This window comes from Cervus elaphus, chromosome 21 (genome assembly GCF_910594005.1).
Source record: "Cervus elaphus chromosome 21, mCerEla1.1, whole genome shotgun sequence".
Classification (NCBI taxonomy): domain Eukaryota; kingdom Metazoa; phylum Chordata; class Mammalia; order Artiodactyla; family Cervidae; genus Cervus; species Cervus elaphus.
The window spans coordinates 4,461,261-4,475,522 of NC_057835.1; the positions used below are offsets into that span (position 1 = coordinate 4,461,261).

The window sequence follows — 14,262 nt, forward strand, 5'->3', positions numbered from 1 at the left end:
CTACAGAGGGAGACACCCAGGATGGAGGCCAGGTCACCAACGGCCTCAGCCTATCTCTCAGCCCCATAAGAGGGGTGGGGGTGGGAGTGGGGGGCAGGAGGACCCTCTTCTCTGCAGAGCCAGCACAGAGGGCTGGCAGGAAAGCAGCGGCCTGGGGACTGGGCTCCCCGTGTGATGCTTGTGTCCTGGCTCCTGTTTCCCCATCACATCCTCCCCGCCCCCTCCTGCCCTGTGCTCCTTCCCTCCCATCTCTCCATCCGCGCCTCACCCGACCATCTCTCACCCGACCCTGATGCCCCTCTGTCCTGGAAGACAGGACCCCTGCTGAACTTGCAGTCACAAGGGAACCAAATCGCAGGTGCTCCCGGGAGCGCTGGGACCCAGGGTCCTCACCTGCAGCATGGGGGCGCTAATGCCCACCAAGAGGCTGTGACCAGGGTCCCAGAGGGCCAACCCCCCTCACTATCCCAGGGCCTCTCCCCGCCGCGAGGGCCACCCACCCCACCCCCCACTATCCTAGGTCCTCTCCCCGCCACGAGGGCCACCCACCTCCCCACTATCCCAGGTCCTCTCCCCTTCACAGCTGCTCCCGGCCTAGCCAGCCCATCAAGGCTGCCACTCTGACTTCCCGCCTTGATTCATTAGCCACTTGGGACAAAGTGGACATCCCACAACACCGCGGACCCGGCCCCGGGGGCTCTGCTGGCACCAGACGCCCGCCCAGGTGTGTCTGGCAAAGAGCCTCGGGGCGGGAGAAGCAGAGGCACTGCACGCTTTATTGACAATCTCGGGACTGCGCTAGCCCAGCCAGGGGGCGCCCCCGCTGGGGGAAGCGGCCTCCGGCACAGGGAAGGCGCTGCCCGCTGCGGCGGGCGCGGGCGCCAGCAGCACCAGGCCGGGCTGGGGGCCGGCGCCCGCGTGCGCGTAGCTCAGCGCCAGCTGCTCCAGGCGCCGCTTGCGCAGCGCCGCCCGTGCCGTGCTGTGCAGGGGCCGCAGCAGCGCGGGGGGCGGCGCGCCCGGGCCCCGCAGCAGGAAGTCGAAGCCCGTGCGGTCGTGCGGGTCGTAGAAGAGCGGCCCGCGAGCCGGGTCGGGCCCCGGCGGCCAGGCGAACGGGAAGGGCAGCGTGAAGTCCTCCGTGAGCACGCGGATGGCGAAGTCGTTCTCCTTGCCCAGCGCGCGGTAGGCGCGCCCGATGCCGCGGAAGTGCGCCTCCCACAGCTGCGCGTCCCCGCCGTAGATGTCCGGGAACGGGGGCTCCTGGGGCGCGGCGGGGCCTGCGGGCAGGGATCGGAGCGGCCAGAGATAAGCGACTCCCGCAGCCACCCCCGCTGAGCCAGAGGGGCCAAGGGGGGCGACGTGGAGACAGAGAGGGGGAGGGGTACCGGAGAGGGAGACTAATTTCCAGGGACAGCGCTAAGGAGCTGTGAGCGGCAGAAAGGCCCGGAGGGGTGTGTTAGAATATAGCCACTACATACTATTTGGGCGGAAAGTTTCAGAAGGGGAGGAGTCTGGATAGCTTTGCGGGGAGCTCGCAGAGCCTGCTGTGGACCTGGGGTCATCCCCAGAGAGCAGGGATGACCTGATGACTCTCAGTGGAAAGTCGATCCTGGGCCTGGGCAGAGGATGGACCGCGGGGGAGGGGGACAGAGCCAGGTGAGGGTGAATTCGAAGGAGGACTCAGAAGGGCCAGCATGGAGGGGCCAGAGCCGGCCTTGTGTCAACAGATGGGGGGAGGGGGGAGCCCTGCCTGGGCACGGGGAATCTGGGACCCAGGGGGCTGACCAGCTTGACCAGCTTCACCAGGGAGAAGGATCTGGTTGGAAGCTGGGCTGGTGCTTTGTCCGTGGGATACCCCCTTCCCCCTCACTCCAGGAGCACATTCCAGGAGAAATGGGGACATGGCTGATCGCTGACTCACACATGGATTCCCAGGAGGCGGGGGTCTGGTGAAATCCAGGGGTCCGCGCTCAGATATCACGTGTGTATGGACGCAGCACTGTGCCCCTGGGTGGGGGCCTCTGCACCCGTGAGGCCCATCCATCCATGGTCCCAGGAAGCAGCCCAAGCCGCCACTCCAAGCCCACACCTTCTATGAGCTGCTAGGAGAGACCCTTCCCCCTTGCCCCCTTCCTTCCTTCAGCAAAGTGCTTAGCTCTGGGGATACTGAACTCAACGATGCAACCATGGGCCCTCCCTGGGTATAGATAAGCCTCTGGGGACACAGGACCAACTGGGCAGCTCCTTGGAGACAAGGCAGGACTCATGGGGAGGGCCTGGGAGGAGGGGATGGATGAGCCCATACAAGGCTCTGAGCGTGAGTTCTTAGGTCCTCCCCCCACACCCCTGTGAGGGGCAACAGCACTCAGCCTGTTTTCCTGGTGAGAATGCAGACCCAGAGAGGCCCGCCGTGAACTGATGGCCGCAGGAGCGCCCCCGTGCCCACCATCCTGCTAGGGGCCCCTGGATGATGACTCTCCTCCCCTGGTAAGTACCCTGGGGCATCTGCTGTGCGCCAGGCTCCGCCACAGCTGTGTACCGCACACACTCGGCTTCTCCCAGGCCAGGGACAGGAGCCAGCAGACCTGGGTCAGAGGTGCTTCCTTCACCTGGGAGAGCGTGGTCTGGATTCTGGATTCCCTGAGCCTCAGTTTCCCCATCTGAAAAATGGAAACAGTTGAGCCTGTTCTGCCATCCTTGTGGATAAAGAGGTCATGAACCTTTGTGACCCTCTTTGTCAGGTCCTCCTGTGAACCGCTTTGTCAGTGGGAAGTGCCTTCCTAGCTCAGCACCAAAGCGGTTGCTTCCAGAATCACAGACCCAGGTGGACTGGCTCTGAGCAGGGTGTGAGGCCAGAGGGGCTGGCTCGGGGCCCACTGCACTCAGCACCTTGGACAGGTCCGAGGCAGCCTTGCAGGAGCCTCAGATTTGGATGGCAGAATGGCTGTGCCCCCACCCCGGGCAGCCTGTCCTGTCCACTGGGACACCTCCTCCCTGAAGGCCTCCAGGGTGAGTGGCCGGAGGCACAGCACTGCACTGGTGTCCACAGCACTGGCCCGGCCTCACACTTAGTACCAGCAGGCGGTGGGCTGTGCAGAGGCGCTTTGGGGTGTTGCGGGCCAGGGGTGAGAGTTGTGGAGAAGAGGGGAGGGCCCCCGGGGGGCAGGAGAGGATTGACCACCCCTGACTGGCAGTTAGCCAGGTGGGTCTGGTGGTTGCAGAGCAGACAGGTGAGGGGTAGGGGCCGCCACGCAGACCACAAGGCGGCCAGGGCAGCAATCCAGGGCAGAGGGGCTGGGGGCTCAGCGGAGAGAAGTGCTGCTTCTACATGTGTCTTGAAGATGGAGCCCACAGGCTCTGCCGATGGAGGGGCTGGTGGGGGAAGGGGAGGGTAGCAAAGGGAAGACTCGCAGTTTCTGGCCTGAGCCACTGGAGGAAAGGAAGCCCCATATACTGAGAGGAGCAACTTGGGGCTAGGGGCTCAAGAGTCTAATTCTGGACCGGTGATGCCTTCAGATAGGCTGGGGAAGAGGTGCAGAGGAGAGTTAGCTAGAGTCTTGGCTTGAGTTGGGGGGCTCCAGGCTGAAAACAGACAGACTCCTGGGAGATGGTGGCATTTAAAGCCACAGGGGATCCCCCGGTGGTCCAGTAGTTAGGACCCATGCTCTCACTGCCTCAGAACTGGACGTGATCGTGAGACAGAGAGGGAAGAAGCCTGAGCAGCTGGCCTGGGCCCCCAGCTTCCCCAGGTCAGGGAGAGAAGGTGGAGCAGCAGTGATGCGAGAGGAGAAGGGCAGGCTGGGGCTCTGGGAGTCAGCGGGGAGGGGGCCCTGGGCCCTGAGCTGCCCCTTCGAATACACTGCGTGTGTCTCTCAGTCGTGTCCGGCTCTGTGCCACCCCATGGACCGTAGCCCGCCAGGTTCCTCCGTCCATGGGATTCTTCAGGCAAGAATACTGGAGCGGGTTGCCATGCCCTCCTCCAGGGGATCTTCACAATCCAGCGATCAAACCCGCGTCTCCTATGTCTCCTGCGTTGGCAGGCGGGTTCTTTACTACTAGCACCACTTGGGAAGCCCCTGAGCTGCTGATGGGTCATGTCAAAGGGCACCTGAGAACTGACCTCAGGTTCAGCAGCATGGAGGTCACCCCTGACCCTGACCAGAGCCTCTGTGGCCAAGTCCAGGAATGAAGGGCTGGGTCCACTGCGTTCCAGAGCAAATGGGAGGGAAAGACTGGGAGGCAGCACGTACGTATAAATAACCTTTTCCAGGAGTTTTGCTAAAAATGGGGAGCAGAGAAATAGGGCGGTAGCTACAAGGGAAGTGGGGTCAGGAGACAGGATGTGTAGCTGCATGCTTTTATGTCGATGAGAAAAATCTCGTAAAGAGAAAATGTCAGAATGCGGGAGAGGAGGGTGGAGAGGTGCTGGAGTGATGGCTGTGGGCAGGCGAAGCTGGGCCACGGCTGGGAGGGGGTGGTTCGTGCAGGAGCAGGCGGGGGAGCGCGGGGCCCGCGGGCCCAGGTGCAGTGGGCGGCTGCCGTGCCCGGAGCCTGTGGGGGTCCTCTCTCTCCGTGAGAGCGGGAGCAAGGCCAGCAGCTGAGCGTGAAGAGGGAGGGGGTGGTGGGCGCTGGGAGCGGGGGTGCGAGACAGTTGCTGGGAGAGAGGAGGGGCTGGGCGGGAGGAGGGATGCAGTGGGACCCTGGCACGCAGCCCCCCCTGCAGCTCGCCGCCAGGAATGTAACGGGAGCATTAGCCTGGGTGAGTTGATCCCCAGCTCCGCTCAAGCTCAGCTGTGCGGGTGCCCGCGAGGAGTAGGCAGAGAGCTGGGGCGGGGGGGTGCCATCAGATGGGAGAGGGCACAGGGCAGGAGGGTGTGGGGAGGGTGTGATGATCACTGCAGAGCTGGATGGGGGCGTGAGGGGGTGGGACCAGGGGGAGGAGGCAGGGAACAGGCTGCAAACAGTGGGCTATGGTTCTGCCCACGGGGTGCTGGAGTCCTGGTCCCCAGATTGGGGTCAGTGCCGGGCTGCAGTTTGGATGCTGGCGAGACACGACCACTGCAGGGGTGGCTGGGGGACACGTTTCAGAGAGGTGTCTGGGGGACTGAGGGGAAGGAGAAGGAGAGATCGCCCATGTCATGGCAGCACAGGTGGAGAGAGGGTCAGTGTCCAGGCCCCAAAATCCACGGGGCGGGGAGGGTAAGAGCCCGCCCCGTACGCGCAATGGGTGTGCACCTCCTTTTGTTGTTGTTGCTGACCACGTGGCACGTGGGGTCTAGTTCCCTGACCAGGGATAGAACCCACGTCCCCTGCATTGGGAGTGCGGACTCTTAACCACTGGTCCACCAGGGAAGTCCAAGAGTCTACTTCTGAGGAGCTGGGACTAGCCCTGGGCTTTTACAGAGGTGGGGGGAGGGGGCCAGAGAAGGAACTGGAAGGGTTTTGAGGAGTAAGGAGGACCCTGGCCCACTTCCCGGCTCAGGGTCCATGGGCTGCAGGACCCCGGGGAGGGCTACAGGACAACAGGAAGGAGAACTGTCAGGGGATGGGGTGCTCGCCCCCACCCTGCCCTGCCCTGCTGTGTGACCCTGGGGAAACCCCCCCCAGGAAGAGGTGGGGGCGCTGCCTTCTCTCCCACGTCCTCAGAGCCCAGCTGCCATGAGCACCCCCTTCTCCTCCACCCCGAACCCCTCCGCGTGTCTCACCTGGAGTGGCTACAGGACACGGGGGCAGACCTGCCGGGCTGGGGTCCCCGGAACAGGGGGAAGCCATGTCAGCAGCCTGGGGTCAGGCTTGTTTACCCGGCTGCCCAGGAGACTGGGGGAGGGGCCTTCTGGGGAGGAGAGAACCTTGAATTTAAAGGGACCCCACCCAGAAGTGCCCTGGGGCTGGGGGGGGAGGGTCAGCAGGCACGGGGGCCTCTCCCCTGACCCCCCATGGCTCACCTGGCCCTTCTCAGGAGCCGTGGGGACCCCACCCTGGTGCTCGGAGACCTCTGTCCTCAGCCCAGTGACCCTCCCAGGTTAATCCCTCCCTGCTGGCTCTGAACCTTGGATCCCAGCAAAGGGCTGGACAGCCTCCAGCTCTCCTCTGGAAGCCCTGGGGAGCATGTTTTAGCTCCACCAACAAAACGACAGGGGCAGCACAGGATACAGAGAATCCCCCTGTGCTCCTCAAGCTGGCAAAAGAGGAGCGCACAGCTCCCTCCTGTTCACCCCCGTGTGAGCCCACAGCACAGCTCCTGACCCACGATGGCCAGGTGCTCTGGGCACAGGCACGTGTGGACCGCCTCCTCCATCAGGGAGACCCGGTCCCGAGTGCCGGGGGGCGATCCTGAGAAGCGGCGACCCAGAGCCCAGGTGGCTAGTGGTAAAGAGGTAAAGAGTGGTAAAGAGTCCTCCTGCCAATGCAGGGGACTCAAGAGACGGGGGCTGGATCCCTGGGTTGGGAAGATCCCCTGGAGCAGGAACTGGCAACCCACTCCAGTATTCTTGCCTGGGAAATCCCATGGAAAGAGGAGCCTGGCGGGCTACAGTCCATGAGGTCACGAAGAGTCGGACACAGCTGAGCACACACACATCGCCCTGCCTGGCACGCACCGCATCCCACCCACCAGTGCGTCCGGAGCCCCTGGCCAGGAAGGCGTGGAGTGGGATGTGGGGGAGGCCAGGAAGGCTGAGGGCCTGGCCCTCGTGGGACTGGTGGGCGGGAGCACGGCCAGCCCTTGGGCCTCAAAGGCAGCCGAGGGATGCCTGTGTCTCACGGACCGGCGCGCTTCCCAAGGCCCTGTGCTGCAGCCACACAGGCCACCAGACGCCAGCTCTCAGGGCAGATGTCGTACCAGCTCAGCCCAGCCCGGCGACCCTGGGCGGCCGCTTGCTATCCGCATGGTGGGGACAACGCAGGAGAAAAACCTGACATGACATTCTACACATGGCCACTGAACACCGTGGACAAGACAGGTCTGTTAGTAGCCACTCAAGGCCTGCGTAATCGGGTAACTGCCAAACCGTGGTAACAAAGAGCAACCTCAGTAAGGTGGTGCCTCCAACGGCCCAGGCCCACCTGCAGCCATCCAGCTGTCCAGGGCTCCAGGGCAGGCCCGGCTCCTTCTGGCTGTGGCCCCGCCCCTTGAGGGCGTGGTCTCATCCACTGTCCTTCCCATCTCCTTCTCAACCGGGAAGAGGAGGATGGGGGACCCTCTCTGGCCAGCAGTTTCCCTGGTGGTTCAGCTGGTAAAGATTCCTCCTTCGAACGCAGGAGACCCTGGTTCGATTCCTGGGTCAGGAAGATCCCCTGGAGAAGGGATAGGCTACCTACTCCAGTAGCCTTGGGCTTCCCTGGTAGCTCAGATGGTAAAGAATCTGCCTGCAGTGCAGGAGACCTGGGTTTGATCCCTGGGTCAGGAAGATCCCATGGAGGAGGGCATGGCAACCCACTCCAGTATTCTTGCCTGGAGAAGCCCATAGACAGAGGAACCTGGTGGGCTGCAGGCAGAATCTGGCAACCATGGGGTCGCAAACAGTCAGACACGACTAAGCGACTAAGAACAGAAATTGTACACTTCATTTCTCAAATGCCAGGGCTGGAATTAAGTCAGCTGGTTGCTCTTGGCTGCAAGGGAGGCTGGGGAATGTAGTTGCAGCTGGGCAGCCAGGATTTGAAGGGACAGCTGCTGGCTGGCCTGCCCCCACATTTAGGACAGACAGGTCCGGTCTCCCACCAAAGCACGTTGTATTGTTTCCTAGCGCTGCTGTGACAATCACCACAATGTCGGTGGCTTAAGACAGCATCACTAGGATGCAGTCAAGGGCCATGCTAACCTCACGGCTCCCAGGAGAACCAGCTCCTCCCTCTCCCTGCTCCTGGGGGCTGCCAGCATCCCTTGGCACCCACCCCCCCAACCTCTGTGGGCACATGGCCTCCTCCTCTTCTGTCTGATAAAACTCCCCCTACCCCTCTCCATAAGGATGCAAATGGTTGCTTTAAGGGACCACCCAGATAATCCGGATAATCTCCCCATCAGAAGATTATTAACTTAATCACAGCCACAAAGCCCTTTTTTTTTTGCCGTATAAGGTAACAATTACAGGTTCCAAGGATTGGAACATAGCTCTCTTTGGGAGGCCATTATTCAGCCCCGCTCCTGGCCCTAAGGAACGATTTGAGGACAGGACTTGACCCCAGGGCACATGGTAGGGACAGAGGGAGGCAGGTGATTCAGGTTAAGTGGTCATCTCCGGGAGCCGCTGGGGCTCAGCGCCCCCACCCAGGCCATCCTGTCTGAAGGTGAGGGCCTAGTCACCCACCCACCCTATCAGTCATGAGTTAAGCACTGCTGCCTGGAGAGGTGATGCCCTGAATCTCCCACCAGCGGCCAGAGAACCCTTCAGACAAAGAAACACAGGGGCTGGCATGGAGCCCCCGGGACAGGAAGCGCCCGGGGCGTGGGAATGGGGCAGACCCATAGTTCCCCAGTCCCCACCTCAGGGAGCGCACAGCCTGACTGCACAGAGGGTAGAGGTCAAGCCCATGAAACAGACACCCGTGGGGATGAGGATGGGAGAGGAAACTCTCAGGGACCCGTGGGGTGGCGGCAGCAGGGGTAACCCCCGGAGACCATCCCGTGTCAAGGTCAGCCTCTTGGAGAAATGACACTAACGCTGAGAGTCAAGATGGGATGTCACGTGGAGGGAGGGAAGGAGGGCCTGAGGACGAGCCCTTACAGACACCCTGTGGCGGCCGCGAGCTCAGCACCCGGGGATGAGCAGCCGCCCGGAGGGGCCGGGCAGCGGCTGAGCAGGGAGTCAAGGGAGGGGCACCGAGGAACTGGGGGCCTTGTGCAGCCTGGGGTCCCGACCCCAGCGTTTCCACCTCCTCCATCTCCGCGGTCACCTCCCTTCTCAGCAGCTTGCCCCCCACCCCTGGCCCCCCACTGCACAGAGGGAAGGGCAGAGCGAGGGGGCCAAGCTAAGCGTGGCGTGGGCACAGGCTGCGGGCCGCGGGCAGGGCACCCACCGAGGAGGAGGGGCGGGTAGGCCCCCACAGCCCAGGCTCCCCACGTAATCCCCTCCTGGCCCTGCACCGCCTCTTGGTTATTTTTAAAATCTCATTTTCAGAAAGTGGAGAAGAAAACCTCTTTCTTTGGCCTTTTTCCCCTTTTTTTTCCTGTGAAAGATTAGGAGAGGGGTGTGGAGGGAGGAGGGAGCCTGGAAGAGCGGGAGGCACCTCTGGCAGCGCGCCTGCTTGGGGGCCAGGGCCTCCGCTGACTGCCGCCCCCACCCCGGCGGCCCTGGAGACAGGAGGCAGGACCCCTCCTTGGACAGCCAGGTCTCAGCTGCTGCTTTCGCCCGGCGGGCACGTTGTCGGCGCCAGCTTTACGCTGGAGCATGGCAGGGTGGGGGTTCCGGGTGTCCACCCTCATGGGGAGCAGGGCCTGTGGGGAGGGAGGGCCAACAGAGATCCGCCCCCGGGCTGGGAGGCTGGGGGAGGGGCAGGAACTGCCTGGAGGAGGGCCCGGCAGAGGGCAGGGAGGGTTCTAGAGGCGAGGACTGCACGCGTGGGCAGAGCCCAGTGAGCCTGGGTGGCTGGCGGGACATGGACTGACCTCAGGGGCCAGGGAGCCCCAGGGCCCATCAGGCAGGTGCCCTCACTGCTCCCCGACAGGACACTCCACAGGGGAGGACTTCTCTGAGCCAGGAAGGCCTGGAGCCTGGGACTGGACTCCCAGCTCTGCTCCTGAGGCTGGGCCGGCTGTCTGCCAGCCTGCTAAGTCACTCCCAGTTCTAACCCTATGGACTGTAACCCGCCAGGCTCCTCTGTCCATGGGATTCTCCAGGCAAAGAGACCGGAGTGGGTTGCCATTTCCTCCTCCAGGGAATCTTCCTGACCCAGGAATCGAACCCGCATCTCCTGCATTGCAGGTGGATTCTTTACCACTGAGTCACCTGGGAAGCCTGTGGGCCTGCTGCACTCAATGTCTTAAATACCTCGGGAGGGTGTCAGGTGGTCTGATGGAGCCACTGTGCTCCTGGGAGCCCATCCTCAGGGGGGAGAATTTGTCTGCCGGTCACCTCCCGTCAGAACCCCAGCCTGCACCACCCCACCTCCCAGAACTCAGAGTTCCTGTTGAACCAACCTCTGCAGGGAGAATAAATGCCCTGGGAGCCCAGAGAAGTCAGGAGTGGTGTCTCAGAGGAGGTGACTTGGGCTGGGGTCCCCAAGGGTGAATAAGAGAGTGCGGGATTTTCTTTAGGAAAGCATGGGTGTGGAGGGGAGGGAGTGACACCAGGTGAAGACCAGACTCATACACGTGCCGTTATGGCTGCAGGTGCAGGGATGGGCCGTGCAGGGGGAGAGACCCGGCTCAGCTCTTAATGCAGTGGGGATTTACAGCCAAGGAGCAGGGCGGAGTGGGTGGAGGGGGGGGGTCAGTGGATGCAAAATAACTAGCAGGAGGTATCAGGGGTAGGGAGAGTCTAGCTAGATCCACCTACCAGGGTTCTCGTTGGAGGCAGGCCGGGTGCTCACACCTCCCCTGGGAGCGAGCAGAGGATGAGGACCCCATCAGAGGCAGGGGGTGCGGGGCAGGGGACACGGAAGAGGAGCTGTTCTTGCTAGAACTGCACTTTATGAAGAAGAGCAAGGATGGGCCCAGGAGAAGGTTCCGGAGCCCGGCTGAAGTTTGGTCCAGCAAAGACTCTTTGTCAAGGGCATCCCAAGAGGAAGGCATTGCAGAGCCTCAGAGGGCTGGGGTGGGCATGGAGGCGGGCAGAGAGAAGCGGCCGGGGTAGCAGGGCAGGGGCTGGGCGGCTGGGCCCTGGGTCAGGCCCGTCCTCTCTGGGGCAGTAGCAGCAGCCTCCTCCCCTAAGGGTCCAGGCTGGAGCCCGCGAGCGGGGGTGTGCCAGGGGCCTGGGCGGTGGGGTGCCGAGGCCCCCTGCCCCTGACCTGCCGTCTGGGCTCCGGAGGGCTGTGGCCCGGGCAGGCCCGGATCTGCGGGAACGCCCCGCCGGCCCGCCCCTCGGGTCCCCCGCCTCGAGTCCTGCCTGGACCCGCAGCGCCATCTGCCGGCGGGACGGGAAGGCTCGGGCGGAACTGACCCGAGGCCCCTGGGGAGGGACGGGTACTTTGCAGAGGCGGGTGCGTGATGGTCCACAGGCTTCGTGCTCACCCTGGAGCGAGCTATGAGGGCCTGGTTTTGAAGCTGGCTCCACCGTTGGCCGCTGTGTGACCTCCAGCCAGTTCCTGACCTTCTCTGAGCATCATCCCACTCGCAGGGAGGTGAGCACACCCAGCCTCCAGGTTACTGTGAAAAGTGGCCATGAGGCTGGGAGCCCACACGCGGCAGAGGTGGTCCCCCCTGGTGCTGAAGGTGCTCCCCAGTTCCTGAGAGGATCATGGGGGAAGCAGGCAGGCGGCATGACCCAGCCGGGGACCTGCAGCCCTGATATCTCACCGTTTTCAAACGTGGTGAAGGGTAGCACGAGATGGACAATGATCAGACCCCAGGTCTCAGTGTCCCCCAGGGCTGACACCTGTCCCCAGAGGAGGCTCATCCACTCCCACCCTAACATCCAGCCCCCCTTGGACCCTGCAGGAACAGGAGTGCCCCCTACCCCAAGCAGCTCATCCATTGTCCATCTGGGGCTTGCTGGAAAGCTCTTCTGTGGAAAACCTGCCTCCCTGTAATCCAGGTACATTCCAAGAGCCCAGAAGGCCCATGGGGAAGTTCTGGGGCCAGGACCCAGGAACCGACCCCCACCCCGGCTCATCCCCTTGGGGGCCAGCCTCTCTCTGTACCCTGCTTTCTCCTCCCTTCTGCCTGGAGCCCTGAGGAGGGGTGGGCAGCTATAGAGAACCCCAACCCAGTGCTTCCTTCTTGGCCCCAATTCCAAATTCCTAAGGGGAGGAACTGGTTGGCCCACCTTGCCTGGTCAGCCTGGTCAATGTCCAACAATGGCTCACCAAAAAAGAGAGAAACCAAAGGCCCTGACTTGCAGCATTGCCCACGACCGTGGTGTAAAGGCTCCCACCACAGCTGGTGCCCTGCTGTAAAGGCTCCCACCACAGCTGGTGCCCTGCTGCCCCTGTGATGGATGGCACACGGAGTCTGGCGGAGATGCGCGGTACCGTCCCGTATACAGACAGACGCATAGATAACCTCTAGGACACGGGTGACAGTACAATACAGGCAACAAGCACGAAGTGATGAGCTTGGGGCACTTATTACCTCTGTTTTTATTAGCATCCCTTCCGTTGTAGGCTTCTGTGGTGGTATTTAACAAGTAACCCTCAACATTGCTGATCATTTAAGCACTAATCACACAAGTCTGTAGGCCACCAGACAGAGTGGCTATAGGGGGGCACACCCTGGAGGCGTGGGGGCCCAGCCCTGAGAAGGGTCACTGGCTGGTGACATCTCGACACACCCTCCGAAGGCAGGTGTCTCCCCCGGGCAGCTGGCAGGCCTGTTCTGAGCCCTCCTTGGGAGCAGCGCTGGAGGGACAGCGTGAGTCAGCTGCCTGCTTACTGGGTCCAATAGGCCTCTGACCTGGTGCTGCCGCTGGTAAGAAAACAGGCTTGAAGCCCAGGCTCCTGGAATCCTAGGCTCCGGCCGCAGAGTGGCCGGCCCCCTGCACCGTGAGCTCCAGGGGAGGGAAAGCAGGGGCACCCCCCTCAGCTGGAAGGGGCTTCCCCTGGTGCTGGGTGGGGGCCGGGCCAGGCGAGAAGGTCCACAGGACGTGCCCACAGGGGCCACGGCCTCCAGGGAGTGTTGGGGGAGAGGCTGCCGATGTGGCTGTCCAGTGGCACCACCCTCTGAGGCTCCCTGCTGCCAGCAAAGCCTCTGCTCCCGACTCAGCACCCAAGGCCTTCCCCCTGGGCTCCCCTCTGCCCCGCGGGGCTCCCGATGTGGACACTGAGCGGAACTGGCCCATGCAGAGTCCCACAGGGAGCTGGCCTTCCAGTATCTTCAGTTGTCTCCCCGAGCCTATGGTGTGGTTGCTGTTGTCCCCATTGTACAGAGGAGAAAACTGAGGCTTGGCACTGGGCTTGGCCAGGGTCACACAACTAGAGGGTGGCAGAGCTGCAGGTGTATCTGAACCCGGAGACTGTGTGCTGGCCACACCCTCACATGCATCTGTCAAGACCCTGGGTGGCCCCACAGGGCCCAGCGCACAGAGGGTGCTCGCTTCACACTTACTGACACATGAACTTGTGTGATCAGTGCTCACAGGGCTTGTGTCTGGGGGTGGGGGATGGGGCAGAGCCTGTGGGTCTGGACCCCTGCTGACTGAAGGGCCGGCCCCACATCCTCCCTCTCATCCCTGGCTTGAATGTATCTTCCTGCGTCTGTTCATTCACGGGTTTGTGTCCCACAAGCATCTGTCGTGCTTTTTGTGGGTGAGGGTGGGGAGGGGCTGCGTCCCACCGAGGGCCAAGGCCTGACCGCCCGAGCAGGGGACGCAGAGCCAGGCTCGGACAGTGGCAAGGACAGGGGCTTGCCCCGTGGACAGAGGGGCCTGGGAAGGAGCCAGGCTGTCCCCTGCTGCCCACTCCTGCTCTGAGGAACTGCCTGGGTCCAGGGTGTGAGAGTTCCCTGAACGCACCTTTGCATGATTATTGTGTTCCTGGCAGGTGGATGGCAGGCTTTGGATGCTGAGATCTGGGGCAGCTCGTTGGCTGACCAGGAGGTCACGTCCTGCTGGGGGGCTTCAGGAGGCAGGACTCAAGTGAGCTCCCCTCAGGGGCCCCAGGCTGCTATGTCCGGAACTTTGGAGCCTTGAAGGATCTCAGGACTGAGATGTCGCACTCCTTCCCTGGATCCTCCAGAGTCTGTCCTTGCCTGCTGACCTTGGAGGTTCACTTGGGTTTTCTTTGTAATTTCTGTGAATATATCTGTGTGGCAGGATGGCCTGATTCATTCTGTCTCTAAAAAAAAAAACCCCAAAATTCGTGCTAAAATATACATGACAAAGGTCTTCCCTGGTGGCTCAGATGGTAGAGTCTGCCTGCCATGCAAGAGACCTGGGTTCGATCCCTGGGTTGGGAAGATCCCCTGGAGAAGGAAATGACAACGCACTCCAGTATTCTTGCCTGGAGAATCCCATGGACAGAGGAGACTGGCGGGCCACAGTCCATGGGGTCTCAAGAGTTGGACACGACTGAGTGACTAGCGCTTTCACTTCACTTCTCATACATGACACAAAACGTGTATGCTTATCATGTTTAAGTGCGCACTTAACACACTCAAACACTAACACCATG

General features: G+C 62.3%; 1 protein-coding gene across 4 annotated transcripts; it reads right to left on the reverse strand.

Moving 5' to 3' along the window:
* Positions 1-769: 769 nt before the first annotated feature.
* Positions 770-5,972, reverse strand: LOC122679603. Of its 4 annotated transcripts, none has more exons than XM_043880435.1 (3): positions 5,943-5,972; positions 2,493-2,657; positions 770-1,274 (listed from the first exon to the last, which is right to left on the reverse strand). In XM_043880435.1, the coding sequence occupies exons 2-3, from the start codon at positions 2,500-2,502 to the stop codon at positions 799-801; spliced, it is 486 nt and encodes a 161-aa protein (XP_043736370.1). In that variant the 5' UTR covers positions 2,503-2,657; positions 5,943-5,972; the 3' UTR covers positions 770-798. The 4 variants fall into 4 exon arrangements, with proteins under 4 accessions (XP_043736370.1, XP_043736368.1, XP_043736367.1 ...); XM_043880433.1 differs by lacking the exon at positions 5,943-5,972 and adding an exon at positions 5,703-5,783 and having other exon boundaries at positions 2,583-2,657; XM_043880432.1 differs by lacking the exon at positions 5,943-5,972 and adding an exon at positions 5,703-5,783.
* Between the last annotated feature and the right edge of the window lie 8,290 nt (positions 5,973-14,262).